This window comes from Carlito syrichta, unplaced genomic scaffold (genome assembly GCF_000164805.1).
Source record: "Carlito syrichta isolate Samal-C Ts95f unplaced genomic scaffold, Tarsius_syrichta-2.0.1 Scaffold302301, whole genome shotgun sequence".
NCBI classification, from domain to species: domain Eukaryota; kingdom Metazoa; phylum Chordata; class Mammalia; order Primates; family Tarsiidae; genus Carlito; species Carlito syrichta.
Genome location: NW_007246397.1, coordinates 85,361 through 99,279, shown reverse-complemented (window position 1 = coordinate 99,279; position 13,919 = coordinate 85,361). Strand labels below are relative to the sequence as shown.

The window sequence follows — 13,919 nt, the reverse complement described above, 5'->3', positions numbered from 1 at the left end:
GGAGGCTGAGGCGAGTGGATTGCATGAGCCTGTGGGTTCGAGACCAGCCACGGTGAGACCTTATCTTTTACGATAAATCAAAAATTAACTGGGTGTGGTAGCATGCACCTGTAGTTTTGGCTACTTGGAAGGATCGCTGGAGCCCAGCAGGTCCACACTGGGGTGGCCGTGAATGTGTCACTGCACTCCAGCCTGAGCGACAGAGTGAGACTCCAACTTAAAGATCCTGGGCTCAGGCAATCCTCCTACCTTGACCTCTATGACAGATAGTTGAACCCAGGGGAGAGAGATGCTTTGTCATTGCTGATGGTGTCTGGACACATTGTTACACACTCCATGGCACCTTGCTTCACTTACTTACAAATGAGAGTCTATAAATGCCCTAAGGAAGCTAAGATGATATTAACCCTTTGCACTTGGATGTCCCCTTTCAAGGGACATAAAGATTGCTGGTAATTATGCAGGACTAACTTAAGCCAGCACAGATTTTTAAAAAATGTATGTTTCCTTGAAGTTTTCTATTCAAATTGCATGAAAAAGCAAATAAAGAGATGGAATATATACTAAGATATGATCAATCATTTGAGAAGTTGTTTTCGAGAATCATGAGTGGGTCCTTTTACGTCTCGAACAATAAACTGAACAATAAATTACATACTAATGTGGGAGGAAGAAAATGAGACTGCACTGTCTGCTGGAATAAAAAAGTACCGGGTGGAAGACATCAAACAAATTATTGCATAAAACATGTATCAATGCAATGCATGCTGGTGACTTTCACATGTTACCACACATTAGAAAAATGTAAGATATAAAGTTTTCTTTTGTCATAAATAAGTTTTTCAATGTTCAAAATTCCATTATAAGCCAAATACCATTACGGTAAAACAATTGGTGCCAATGCTGTACTATTTGATATGAAGCAGTTTGTTTTTTACTATTTTGTAAAGTGTGGTCACGTTTCTGGTAGGTGATCTGTGAGATGTCTCTGAGTGCAGAAGGTTAATATACAAAATTTCTTGTAAGTGGTTATTATTTTGTACTGTGTGTTCAGAACCTGGTCTAAATTTTACTGCTCAGCTTTCTCCTTGCCAGCTGAGTTGGAGCCTCACAACAGAGAGCTGTTTCCCTTGGAAATGAGACTGGCTCCAGTTGCTCCGCTCCCTCCTCCCAAGATGATCGTAAAATGTTTTTTAATTTGTTGCTTTGCTTGTTATTTAATCTGACTTTCAGAAGCAGATCACTTACATTGCCTTTTGTAATCTAATGGCATTCTTTTCAATATAATTTAAATACTTTTCTTTAGCAGAATTTGTTTTTGAAATAAATGTAGCAACTGGCTAGTTAGATTTTGAGAAAGCCCAAACTTAGCTTTCATTAGCTGTCCTTGGATAGCTTCTCTATCCCATTGATTTAAGGTATAGAGTGACCTTCTATGCGTAGGGTTTTCAGCTTGGTTGGACCTTTTGTGACTAATTTGCAGTTTTATAACTTAAGTACGCTACAGGTTTACACAGTGTTTTCTTACGTCATATTTTGTTTTTATTTTGACCACCAAAAAGAGTTTGTGTAGAGTGTCTTTGAGAGATTTGATACCACAAGATAATCCAGATAGTGTCTTCCTTTTATAAAAAATGTTTCTGAGTAAATTTTTCTTTCTTATTTCAGTGTGTAAAGGTTGCCATAAAGGACAAACAAGTGAAATACTTCATACATTACAGTGGTTGGAATAAAAAGTGAGTATTAGAACTTTAAAAGCAATTTTTATTTATAATTAACAGGATAGCTTGTGTCACTGACTAGCGCAAGTATGTGCTACTTAATTCTTCTGCAGTTTTAATGCACATAGTGAAGCCAGGGTGAATCATTTGTATCCTGACAAAACTTTTAGAAGCTAGGGTACCCAGCCATTTTATGTTAAATGTACTCAATTCTTGGTAATGTTTCTGTGTTCTAGTACATATTCTAATCGTCATTTTAGTCTACTAACTATTCTAGTTGAATGAATGGCAGACCATACTTTTTGTTTGTTTGTTTATGGTTTTGGTACATTTTAGGATGGCCTGAATTTTGGCCTTACCTCAAACTCAGTGACTGCATATGTAGTTTCAAGCAGTTGTGCTCAAAACTAGTTTGAGTATTTCTGTCTAGAAAAGGAAAAAGAATAAAGATGATCTGATTTGAAAGCAATGACAGAATTTACGAACTCATTTCCTGAACTTTGGAAACATAATTTAGTGTTGTCAGGAAGTAATTCATGTGGATTTTTAAGCATATGATTTAACACAGAATCTTATTTCCTGTTTTCAAGAGTTACGGTTTTTTGGTTTGTTTGTTTTTGTGAAGTAGTATGTATTGATCTGTTTCCTAGAATGGATAAATGAATATAGATTGGATACATTATAGAATGTCCAGGTACCCATCCATTGGAGCTCTTTCTCAGTGATGGGACTTTCTCCTTGGGGCCCACAAATAACCCCACCTAAAATATTTCCCAGGCTGCTTGTTTGGTGCTGTAATTGAATGGCTTGTAATTTTTACCATGAGTTTTAAATTGTGCTTGCTAATGGTGGTTTATCCTCCACAGATAGTGCTGTCATTGCTCTAACTGTATTGTTTTAGGAGTAACTTTAGTAACTCAAGTCTTTGTATCACCTGACCAAGTTCTGGTACCTGGTTTACCATGGGAGCAGTGTCATCTGATTTGATAAGTACTCTATTGCTGTGGAAGGGATTTTTTATTTTTTTCCTATTAAGTTTACTGACTCTGTGGCTTGGTCTTGTCTTTTATCCAGGTGACCAACCCAGCTAATTTTATTTCTTTGTTAGAAAGGTTTTTTTCACATATCAAATGCTTTTAACTAAGAAGAAATCCCAGGCCTTTAACTTCTGTTCCATTAGTATAATTAGGAAAAAAGTAGAAATCTAAAAGGCATAAAAGCACTTGAGAACTTTTGGGTCTTTCTCCCCCCCCCAGTTAATGATAATTGATGGTAATATCAGCACTTCAGTTCTTTGGGTTTGTATTTTTGTGGGGGGCGGGGTTGTATTTTAAATATTGATGGGACAGTAATGGAGAAAACAGTCTTGGTCTTTCAGAAGTAAACTGATTTTAAAAATATGAAATGGTAAGACTGCATTTCAGTCGTTTATTAGACTTAATATTTTGCATATTGTTATTCTACCAATATACAGATAAAGTTGAGTGTTAAGTTATGAGAATCTCAGTTAACTACAGGAAAGAAAATATCTGGTTTGCATATTATGAGTGCGTAAGTTAAATAAAATCTGTACAGGATATCAGAGAAAAACACAAGCAAATTCATGGGGCAGGCCTACTCTTACCTCACCTTCCTCATTTTTAAAGAATTGCTTCAGAAGCCACTTATTGGTGGCAACACACCTTTAGTCCCAGCTACTCAGGAGGCTGAGGCAGGAGAACTGCTTGAGCTCAGGAGTTTGAGATCAGCCTGGGCAGTATAGTGATAGCCTTCTTAGAAAAAAATAAATATTTTAAAAGTGATCAAACACATAAAACTAAGGGAAACTATGACAAGGAAGTAGAAGAAAGAAATGAAGAGATGTTAAAAACAAACTTCAAAAGAATTGTTTTTAGACTTTCGTGTTAATAGCTGATATTACAGCTTTTGTGCTTGTTTTCCATAATAAAATAGATATATAAAATTACACACAAATGTGGCAGCTCAAAGACTGAATTTTCAGTGGCATTTGTAGCTTTGCCAGGAATTGTGAAAATACCAAATGTTTGTGTTATTCGACTTTGCGGCTTCAAAAAACAAAATTTTTTGCCTTTGGTATAATTTAGTCCAGTAACACAAATAAATGATAGGCTTGTGTAGCTTTTGTTTTTGTTCTCACCTTCGGGAAAATTAGCAAAAAATGGCACCAAATATTAGAGATTTTTTTTTTTTTTTTTGAGTTGGGGTCTCACTCTGTCGCCCAGACTGGAGTGCAGTGGCCGCTCCCGGCCACCGCAGCCTCGACCTGCTGGGCTCCGGCGATCCTTCCGCCTCAGCCTTCCAAGTAGCCGGAATTACAGGCGTGCGCTACCACGCCCGGCTGATTTTTGATTTATTGTAGAGATGAGGTCTCGCTGCCCAGGCGGGTCTCGAACCCGCAGGCTCAGGCAATCCGCTCACCTCAGCCTCCCAAAGGTGCGGGATTACAGACTGAGCCACCAAGCCCGGCTATATTAGAGATTTTTATTACTGTTTTTGTAGATGTGTTGAGGAATGTTAATATATAAAAATGTTTTTGTTGTTGACTTGGTATGTTGATAGACATGTATAATATTGAAAAACTGATCTTAGCTTTAGAGAGTCTTTAGGTAAACCCATTTTGAAGGTGGGGTGAGTTATTCAAATGCCCAGCAGGTTTGTTGTGTTTTTATTTAATGTTCTGTAAGTAGTGCCCATGGATCACTGTGACTTTGGGAATTAGTCACGAGCTACCTTTAGAAAATTTGGAAATTCTTTTATGCTTGACCTATATTTGAACATTTCTGAGTGTTTGGCCTTCCGTTATTCCCATGGATCATTGTAATTTTGGACATTAGTCACAAACAACCTTTGAAACATTCTTTTATACTTGACCTTTATAAACATTTCTGAGTGTTTAGCCTTCAGCTGTTACCCTAGTGTGATGTTCCTCAGAGCAAAAGATGTTATCCATTTCATTTTCCTCTGATTCGGCAAAGATTTTCAGCTCTTTACGTATAAAGAGATCTCTAGAAATAACTTAGTTTTTAGATCTGGGTGCTTATTTAGATGCATTTTGTAGCAGAGAGGGAAGAAATTTGTGAGGTTCTAAAATAGAACCTTACGGTAATTAAAAACTGGCTTTACAGAGTAGTGGAATAGGTATCAATAGATATATAAATACTTTAAAAATAAGATCCTCATTTTGAAAATGGTTTGTTAGGGTACTTTTAAGAAATTGTACAATAAAACCCTGATCACCAAATTGGAATTTTCTTAGACTTCTGTTAGTTCAATAGATAATTAAGATATTTCTAAATTTTCAAACCTCATTGGAATTTGTTGACACAGACATTTAAATATTCCATTTGTAAATGAATCTTAATAAAGCTTAAGCTAAATTCTGCACCTAGTTACTGAGATTACTTTGTACTATGCTGTCTGTATCAGAAGTGCTGTGAGGCCCAGGCGCTCTGAAAAAACTTTGAAGACACATGAGGATATTGTAGCCCTTTTTCCTGTTCCTGAAGGAGCTCCCTCAGTACACCACCCCCTCCTGACCTCTAGGTAAATGCATGTTTTAAAGTTTTCTCTAGGAAATCATGTTGAGGATTGCTTTTATTAATTTTCCTTTTGGCTGTATTATATAAGAGGTCTGAGGTGGGAAATCATTAAACAAAAGACTCTGTCTCGAGAGTACATGTAATTGTGTTACTAAAGGAGCTCCATCAGCAGGAGAAAAGACTCACTTTGCCCAAAAAGTTCAGCATTCCTCAGGAAATTTATTGTTTGGGTTTTCCCTTTGGAGGGGAGAAAACACTCTGTTAGAAATTTTGTTTTGAAGGAATTTTTTGCAGTGCCAGAATGCCTTAGCGTTTTAAATGAATAATTCTACCTTTTAATGTTTAGGAAGCCAGTTTTCTGCTCAGCCTGGTAGTTAGTGTATTAATTTGTGATCTAATGAAGGTGAAGAACAGTGTAGTCTCATAAACCATTGTGATCTTTAATCTTACAAACAAAGCTGGTTCATTCTAGATGGCATTGTATTGTAGAACTCCTAATATGCTTCTGATGTGCCTTGAGTGTTTGATATTTTGTATCAGATTCTCAAGTGTTTTACATACATTCTCAAAACAGTCCTTTGAGGTAGGGACTCAAAGGATTACTCAAAAGTGCTGTTATCTTCACTTTTTACTATTATTTTTTTTTGAGTTGACATTTCACTCTGTTGCCTAGGCCAGAGTGCATGCAGCCTCGACCTGTGGCTCAGACAATCCTTCTGCTTCAGTCTCCCAAGTAGCTGGGACTATTAGGGGTGTGCCATTATGCCTGGTCAGTTTTTTTGTTTTTGTTTTGGGCAGGGAGTTTGTAGAGACTTGTTGTGTAGCCTAGGCTGATCTTGAACTCCTTGGGTTCTAGCAGTCTTCTCAGCCTTCCAAAGTACTAGGATTACAGGTGAGGAAATGAAGACACAGAGAGCTATGTAACTTTGTTGTCACATGCATAATAAACATATGTTGTTGCATAATAAACCAGTTGGTTTTAGTTTTCAGTTTAGCATGGACTCCTGTGTTTCATTTTTGGCTACTGACATTTTTTAAGATAATATTTTTATTCTATAAGACTAAATGCTTGGGAGTATTAAATGCCATGTTTTTAGGTCATTCTAAAAATGATTTGCATGACCTGCTTTTGGACTCTGGCAGTTTAGATTTGGAATGCTACTTCCGAAAATGGGAAGTTTTCCTTCTTTAAAGAACACTTTCGTTAGATTTTCATTTTATTTGAGAATGATTTGCAGTGCTGGTTCATCAAATTACATCAGAGAATCCAAAGTCTTTGCCTCTGAAATCTTTAAGTTAACTTGGAGAACAGTCTAAATGGGAGTAAAAAATATTTTTGAGTGATATTTTAACTTTCTTTTTCAGTTGGGACGAATGGGTACCGGAGAGCAGAGTACTCAAATACGTGGACACCAATCTGCAAAAGCAGCGAGAACTTCAAAAAGCCAATCAGTAAGTTTGTTTTGAGAAATGAATATTGGAAAATGCCTGTAGATTAATTTTTGGACACGGACTGAACAGTGGAGATCATGTTGGCTGCCCCGTCTATAAAATGATTCTTGGTATCTCAGCTGCTACTGTAGTGGCTTGAACTTCAAGTGCTCAGACAGGACATTTCTAGGTAGAAGTAGTAGCACATCTAGCATTACTTGAGTCTGTCCTTGGAGCTAAGTCGAAAGCATCAGAATGTTCTTGGAAATTACTGTAGGTATAAACTCATTGTTAAGCATCTTCTGTCATCTCTTGGGCTCTGTGGAAAGCACATTTGGTGAGGAAACAAAAAGCAAGAAGAGGCTTCCCTATTGTCTTCTATTTCTGAAAGCACATTAAGACTGAAAGACTTTGTAGTTGTAGGGTAATTTCAAAATTGAAACATATAGCAAAAGAAGTGATCAAATGGGAGCAAATAGAACATTGAGATTAGCTAATTCTAAAGCAAATGGAATTATCAATTATGTGAGATGAGTCTATTTGTGGTCACTTTGACGTTAATTTTGGTAGATACAAAAGAGCCAAATCTTAGACATTTTGCTCTTTTAAACATTTTTTGTAAATATATTGTTTCTTTGTCCATCTTGTTAGAAACTTCGTGTCAAAATGTGTGTATAGGCTTGGGATCTCAATTTGAATACAAAGCCCTGATGGAATCAAGCTGGCACAATTTCCTTTTTTCACATAAATACTCATTTTGTGATGACTTTACTGAAATTTTTTTTTAAGGGAGCAGTATGCAGAGGGAAAGATGAGAGGGGCTGCCCCAGGAAAGAAGACATCTGGTCTGCAACAGAAAAATGTTGAAGTGTAAGAAGCTCTACCTTTGTTTTGATTTTGCATACTGTTTTGTAATTTAAATTCATACTTGATACTCATGTGTTAAGACTTTATTGGAAATGGAAATATTGGAATTTTGTTGGAACCAGTGAGAATCCCATTCCTCAGGTGTAAAGTCATTGAGAATTGCCGGACTCGGTGGCTCAACCTGCAATCCCGCACCTTGGGAGGCTGAGGTGAGTGGATTGCCTGAGCCCGCAGGTTCGAGACCCGCCTGGGCAACTTGGCGAGACCTCATCTCTACAATAAATCAAAATGAGCTGGGCGTGGTAGCGTGCGCCTGTAATTCCGGCTACTCGGAAGGCTGAGGCAGAAGGCTTGCCAGAGCCCAGCAGGTCGAGGCTTTGGTGGCTGGGAGCGGCCACTGCACTCCAGTCTGGGCAACAGAGTGAGACTTCGACTCAAAAAAAAAAAAAGTCATTGAGAATAAATATTCCATCATTTTCCTTGCCAGGTCCCCCCTTTTTTTATGATAAAAATACACATAACATAAAACATATCAAGTAAACCATTACTAAGTGTACAGTTCAGTGGCCTTAAGTACGTTCATAACCCTTACCTTTTAAGTTGTATGTATAAATAAGTGTATATAATGTTTTCTCTTACAAATATAGTATTATCAATAGGGTACAAGTTTTGAGATGATTTATTTGGCAAAGTTTGCTTTCTCAGTAGTGTTAAAAATGTTTACTAATAAATTCCTTCCTTGATGAAACCCATAATAAGAATGTGAGAAGTTAAGTTTTCAGATAGTACCCTCCTTGTTCCCCCCCAAAAAAACTAATGCTTGTTATTAACTCTAGATTTTGGACCATCTTGATAATGAGCTAGAATAAAATAATCATCTGCCCATACACACTATGTATGTCTAAAGTTTATGTGCCTGAAAGTGGATGTGAGGAATGGTGATTAAGTATTAATAATATAAGAAAACTCAAAAATTATAGCTTTTATTAAAAGGTGATTTTATTCCTTGCCAGGGTTACTGGTCTCACTTTTCTACTTAAAAGTAAGGTGTTAGTAAGGAAGGTAATTAATGTATCTTGTTTGAAACTTTTTTATTCTTTTTGGTGAGAAGATAATGGGTTTGGCAAGGTTTAGGTGTGTTGCTGTTTGAGGGTGGCTTGTAGTTTTGTATGTTTTCATAATCTGATTTTTTGGAAAACTGTTGTATAATAGTATTAGGATTTAATAGTAGTTGGGTCTTAAAAGGCAGCAGCTTTCTCTTTGTATTGAAAAATATGATGGGTAATTCTTTATTCTGTGAAAATCTGAGTTCTTGTTGGCTTAAAAACTTGGATTTTAGAGCATTTTGGATTTGGAATAATCAACTTGTATCTGTAGATCCTTTACTTTAGAGTTGAGATCCTTTGTTAATGTTTTAAATTTTTATAGAGTAAGTAGATAGAGAATTGAATGTAAGGACTCCTGGTTTCTCTTCATCTCCATATATTGTTGACATGGAGAAGTAAAATTCATAGTTTAATCTGACCCAAAAGTACAGTTTAACAAATAATTTGGTTCATAAAAGGTAACCTTGAAGAAGGAAAAGACATACTTCAGCTTGGCCAGATTTTTGTTTTTACATTCAAATATAAGTTAATTTCAGTTGTAAAACAAACCTCAAGACCTAAATTTTTTATTTTTATTTTTTGAGTTGGAGTCTCACTCTGCCGCCCAGACTGGAGTGCGGTGGCCGCTCCCGGCCACCGCAGCCTCAACCTGCTGGGCTCCGGCGATCCTTCTGCTTCAGCCTTCCAAGTAGCTGGAACTACAGGCATATGCCACCACATCCAGCTAATTTTTTCATTTATTGTAGAGATGGGGTCTTACCAAGTTGCCCGAGCGGATCTTGAACCCGCGGGCTCAGGCAATTCACTCACCTCAGCCTCCCAAGGCGTGGGATTATAGGCTGAGCCACCGAGCCCGGCCAAGACCTAAATTTAATATAGTTAATTAATAAAATTTATAGATACTATTTAAAGCTGTTGAAAAGTAGAAAATCTAGTTCTGGTATGGCCCCGTCAGAAGTAATCCATTAATTGTAGGCTTGGTAAACTATTTTCCTTGTGTTCTAGAAATAACGATGTAGAAAAATCAAATTAGTAATTTACCATTTGGCAGTATATAAATGGAAAAGTATTTTAACCATTGAAACTTTTTAGGTGGGACTAATAATCTACTGTAAATACTTTTTTTTAAAGTTAGATTCTCACCCTGTCACCCAGCCTGGAGTGTAGTGGCTTGCTAACAGCCACCCCAGCCTCAGCCCACTGGACTCAGGTGATCCTTCCACTTAAGGCTTCCAAGTAGCTGGAACTACAAGTGTGCGCTACCACACCCAGCTTATTTTTTTATTTATTGTAGAGATGAGGTCTTGTTATGTTGCCCAGGCTGGTTTCAAACCCATAGGCTCAGGCAGTCCTCTCACCTTGGCCTCCCAACATACTGGGATTACAGGCGTGAACCACCGCTTTCAGCTAATATAAATACTTTTAACATGTGAATATAATTCTGGAAGAAGAAAATTATTACCTAAAAAAGTGTTCTTGGTTTATTTATTTTAATTTTTATATTATTTTTTTGAGTTGGAGTCTTAATTCTGTCGCCCATACTGGAGGGCATACTCATGGCCACCACAGCCTCAACCTGCTGGGCTCAGTCGATCCTTCTGCCTCAACTTTCCAAGTAGCTGGAATTACAGGCGTATGCCACCACACCCGGCTTTTTTTTTTATTTATTGTAGAGATGAGGTCTTGCCAAGTTGCTCAGGCTGGTGTCGAACCCATGGGCTCAGGTAGTCTTTTCACCTTGGCCTCCCAAAGTGTTGGGATTATAGGTGTGAGCCACCATTCCTGGCTAATATAAAAATTTTTTTTTTTTTTTTTTTTTTTTTTGAGTTGGAGTCTCACTCTGTCACCCAGACTAGAGTGCAATGGCTGCTCCCCGCCACCGCAGCCTCGACCTGCTGGGCTCCCTCCAGCGCAGGCATGCGCTACCACGCCTGGCTGATTTTTTGATTTATTGTAGAGATGAGGTCTTGCTGCCCAGGCGAGTCTCAAACCTGCGGGCTCAGGCAATCCACTCACCTCAGCCTAATATAAATACTTTTAACATATACTGATATAATTCTGGAAGGTGGAAGTTATCTCCTAAAAAATGTTCTTGGTTTGTTTTTTTATTATATGGAGGGAGACGGAAAGTAAACCAACTATCAGTAAAAATCCTTGTGTCTGAGCAGGACACATAATTTACTGTCTGATCTTGTCCAAGGCAGTAGGTATGTGATGTATCTGTGAACTTAACTCGGATAAAAGATAATTGAAAGGAAGTATTGTTTTACTGGAAATAATTCTTTTTTCTTTTCTTCCCCTCCTTTCAGGAAGACAAAAAAGAACAAACAGAAAAGTAAGAGTATTTACTTTCTTAAAGTTGACTTATTTTACCTTTATAACATTGACAGTTTGAATTGCATTATTTTATGTATTTTTTTCCTTTGGTTTTTTGAGTCAGAGTCTCATCCTGTCACCCAGGCTGGAATACAGTGGCATGATCAGAGCTCACTGCAGCCTCCACCTCCGGGGCTCAGGTGATCCTTCTGCCTCAGCCTCCTGGGTAGTTAGAACTATAGATGCATGCCACCTATAATTGGCTGATTTTTTTTGGTAGAGACAAGGTCTTGCTTTGTTGCCTAGGCTGGTCTCAAATTCCTGAGCTCAAGCAGTCCTTCAGCTTTGACCTCCCAAAGTGCTGGGATTACAGTCATGAGCCACCATGCTGGGCCTAAGTTATATTTTATTTTATTTATTTTTTGAGTTGGACTCTTATTCTTTGTCGCCCAGGCTGGAGTGCAGTGGTACGCTCATGGCCACTGCAGCCTCCACCTGCTGGGCTTAGGCGATCCTTCCGCCTCAGCCTTCCAAGTAGCTAGCACTACAAACACAGGCCACTACACCCAGCTAGTTTTTGTGATTTATTAATAGAGATGAGGTCTCACCAAGTTGTTCGAGCTAGTCTTGATTCCCTGGATTCAAGCAATCCTCTCGCCTACACCTCCGAAAATGCTGAGATTACAAGCTGAGCCACCACGCCCGGCTGAATTACATGATTTTTAAAGCTATGAAATCTTGGAGTGATCATGTTGTATTGATGACTTCAAATAGGACTCTCAACCATGTTATAAAAATAGGTAGTACATAGTGGTAGAGACCTAACTTTTTCCCATGGAGAGACGTGCTCTTTTTTTTTTTTGGTTGGAATATGATTCTCTTTTTTTTTTTGAGTTGGAGTCTTACTTTGTCACCCAGACTGGAGTGCAGTGGCCGCTCCCGGCTACCGCAGCCTCGACCTGCTGGGCTCCAGCAATTCTTCTGCCTCAGCCTTCCAAGTAACTGGAACTACAGGCACGCGCTACCATGCCCGACTAATTTTTTGAATTATTGTAGAGATGAGGTCTCACCAAGTTGCCCAGGTGGGTCTCGAACTTGCAGGCTTAGGCAGTCCACTCACCTCAGCCTCTCAAAGGCACGGGATTACAGGCTGAGCCACTGAACCTGGCTGGAATATGATTCTTTAAAGTAAGCAGGTGACCAGGCACAGTGTCTCACGTCTGTGATCCCAGCACTTGGGGGGGCCGAGGTGAGAGGATTGCCTGAGTCTACGGGTTTGAGACCAGCTTGGGCAACTTGGCAAGACCTCATCTCTACAATAAGTTAAAAATTAGCCAGGCATGGTGGTACATGACTGTAGTTCCAGCTACTTGGAAGACTGAGGCTGAAGGATCACCTGAATCCAGGAGGTCAAGGCTGTGGTGGCTGAGTGTGCCCACTGCGTTCCAACCTGGGCGACAGAGTGAGACTCCAACTCAAAAAAAAAACAAAACAAAACCCCAGCAAACAGCTATGTAGTGGTGATATTATGAAAAGAGAGGAGGTACCAGGAGACTATTTTGATTTAGTTAACTAAAATGAGCACCTGTGCCCCCCAACACATTTTTAATAGCACCTGGAAATGGAGACGGTGGCAGTACCAGTGAGACACCTCAGCCTCCTCGGAAGAAAAGGGCCCGGGTAGATCCTACTGTTGAAAATGTGAGTTTTTCTTAAGTTCCAATAGCAGGTTAGAATTTTTAGACTCAGTCCTATTACAACACATCATAGAACTTTGATTCTCACAAGCATTGCTAACATGTTTAATTACTAAAATTAAGAATGTTCTTTTGGGGGGTAAAAGGGTATGTCACATGTAGCTCTAGGTTGTTCCACCCAGCTTATCATTTGTGGTTGTATAAACTCCATATTCACCTACAAGACTAAATAAATATTTTTTAGTGTTAAACTGAATAGACTTATAAGGTCACTGAATTAGATAAATTCCACAGTGGTTTAATAAACCTATAAAAGATAGCATGAAAGCCTATCAGTTCCACGTATATGTGTGGAGGTATAATAGTTTAGAATTCTTACTTGTAATTGGCAGTGTCTTTCTGATTTATTATAATTTCCAAAATCGTTGTGTATTTGAAAATAGGCTCTAATTTTTAACTGACATAGTTTATATGAAGCAGTATACTTTTTCAAACAGTGGTATGACCTGGAAATAGGTACTTCTGGGGAATTTTTTAAAGACTTAATTAAAAGCCAGTACATTTAGTGTTTGGAATACTCATTTGTACATCAACAATAAATAATGAAAATACTAAGTTGAAATGTACCAAGTCAGGATGTTCCATTTCCAGACAAGAGGAAATTAAAGACTTTTTAATCTTCACATGAAAATGCAGGAAATACATTACTATGATTCAAGATTAGATTCTTTTTCCCAGCAGCTAACTAGGTGTATGATGTTTTTTATTTATGATTTTTTAGGTGACATTTCTGTCTGTACACTTGACTACTTTAAGTAATTATATTTAGCGCCTCTAAAGGCAAAAAAGGAAAAAAACCCCTATTTTAGAGTTGATGTTTAGCAAGAAAAGACAAGTTTTTAATACCCTTCCTTTTTATATTTAGGAGGAAACATTCATGAACAGAGTTGAAGTTAAAGTAAAAATTCCTGAAGAGCTGAAACCATGGCTTGTTGATGACTGGGACTTAATTACCAGGCAAAAGCAGGTAACTTGAAAGCTACATAGATTGTAAGCTATGTGATGCTCTCTTACTTGGTAAAAAATATATATATATTTTAAAGGAAAGTGTTACGTAGGCTTTACTTTTTTTTTATTTTTATTTTTTTTTGAATTGGAGTCTCACTCTGTCACCCAGACTGGAGTGCAGTGGCCGCTCCCGGCCATCGCAGCCTTGACCTG

General features: G+C 38.1%; 1 protein-coding gene across 3 annotated transcripts in view; it reads left to right on the top strand.

The window, feature by feature from the left end:
* Nucleotides 1-13,919, top strand: part of MORF4L1 (mortality factor 4 like 1) — a 22,749-nt gene that overhangs the window by 3,260 nt on the left and 5,570 nt on the right. Inside the window, exons 2-8 of one of the 3 annotated variants that reach the window (XM_008056256.2) lie at nucleotides 1,669-1,736; nucleotides 5,169-5,285; nucleotides 6,647-6,733; nucleotides 7,502-7,582; nucleotides 10,995-11,020; nucleotides 12,614-12,702; nucleotides 13,624-13,725. In XM_008056256.2, coding sequence (XP_008054447.1) covers nucleotides 7,524-7,582; nucleotides 10,995-11,020; nucleotides 12,614-12,702; nucleotides 13,624-13,725 — 276 coding nt within the window. In that variant the 5' untranslated portion in view covers nucleotides 1,669-1,736; nucleotides 5,169-5,285; nucleotides 6,647-6,733; nucleotides 7,502-7,523. The remainder of the gene's footprint in view (nucleotides 1-1,668; nucleotides 1,737-5,168; nucleotides 5,286-6,646; nucleotides 6,734-7,501; nucleotides 7,583-10,994; nucleotides 11,021-12,613; nucleotides 12,703-13,623; nucleotides 13,726-13,919) is intronic. The other 2 variants (XM_021711456.1, XM_021711457.1) reach the window with 2 other exon arrangements.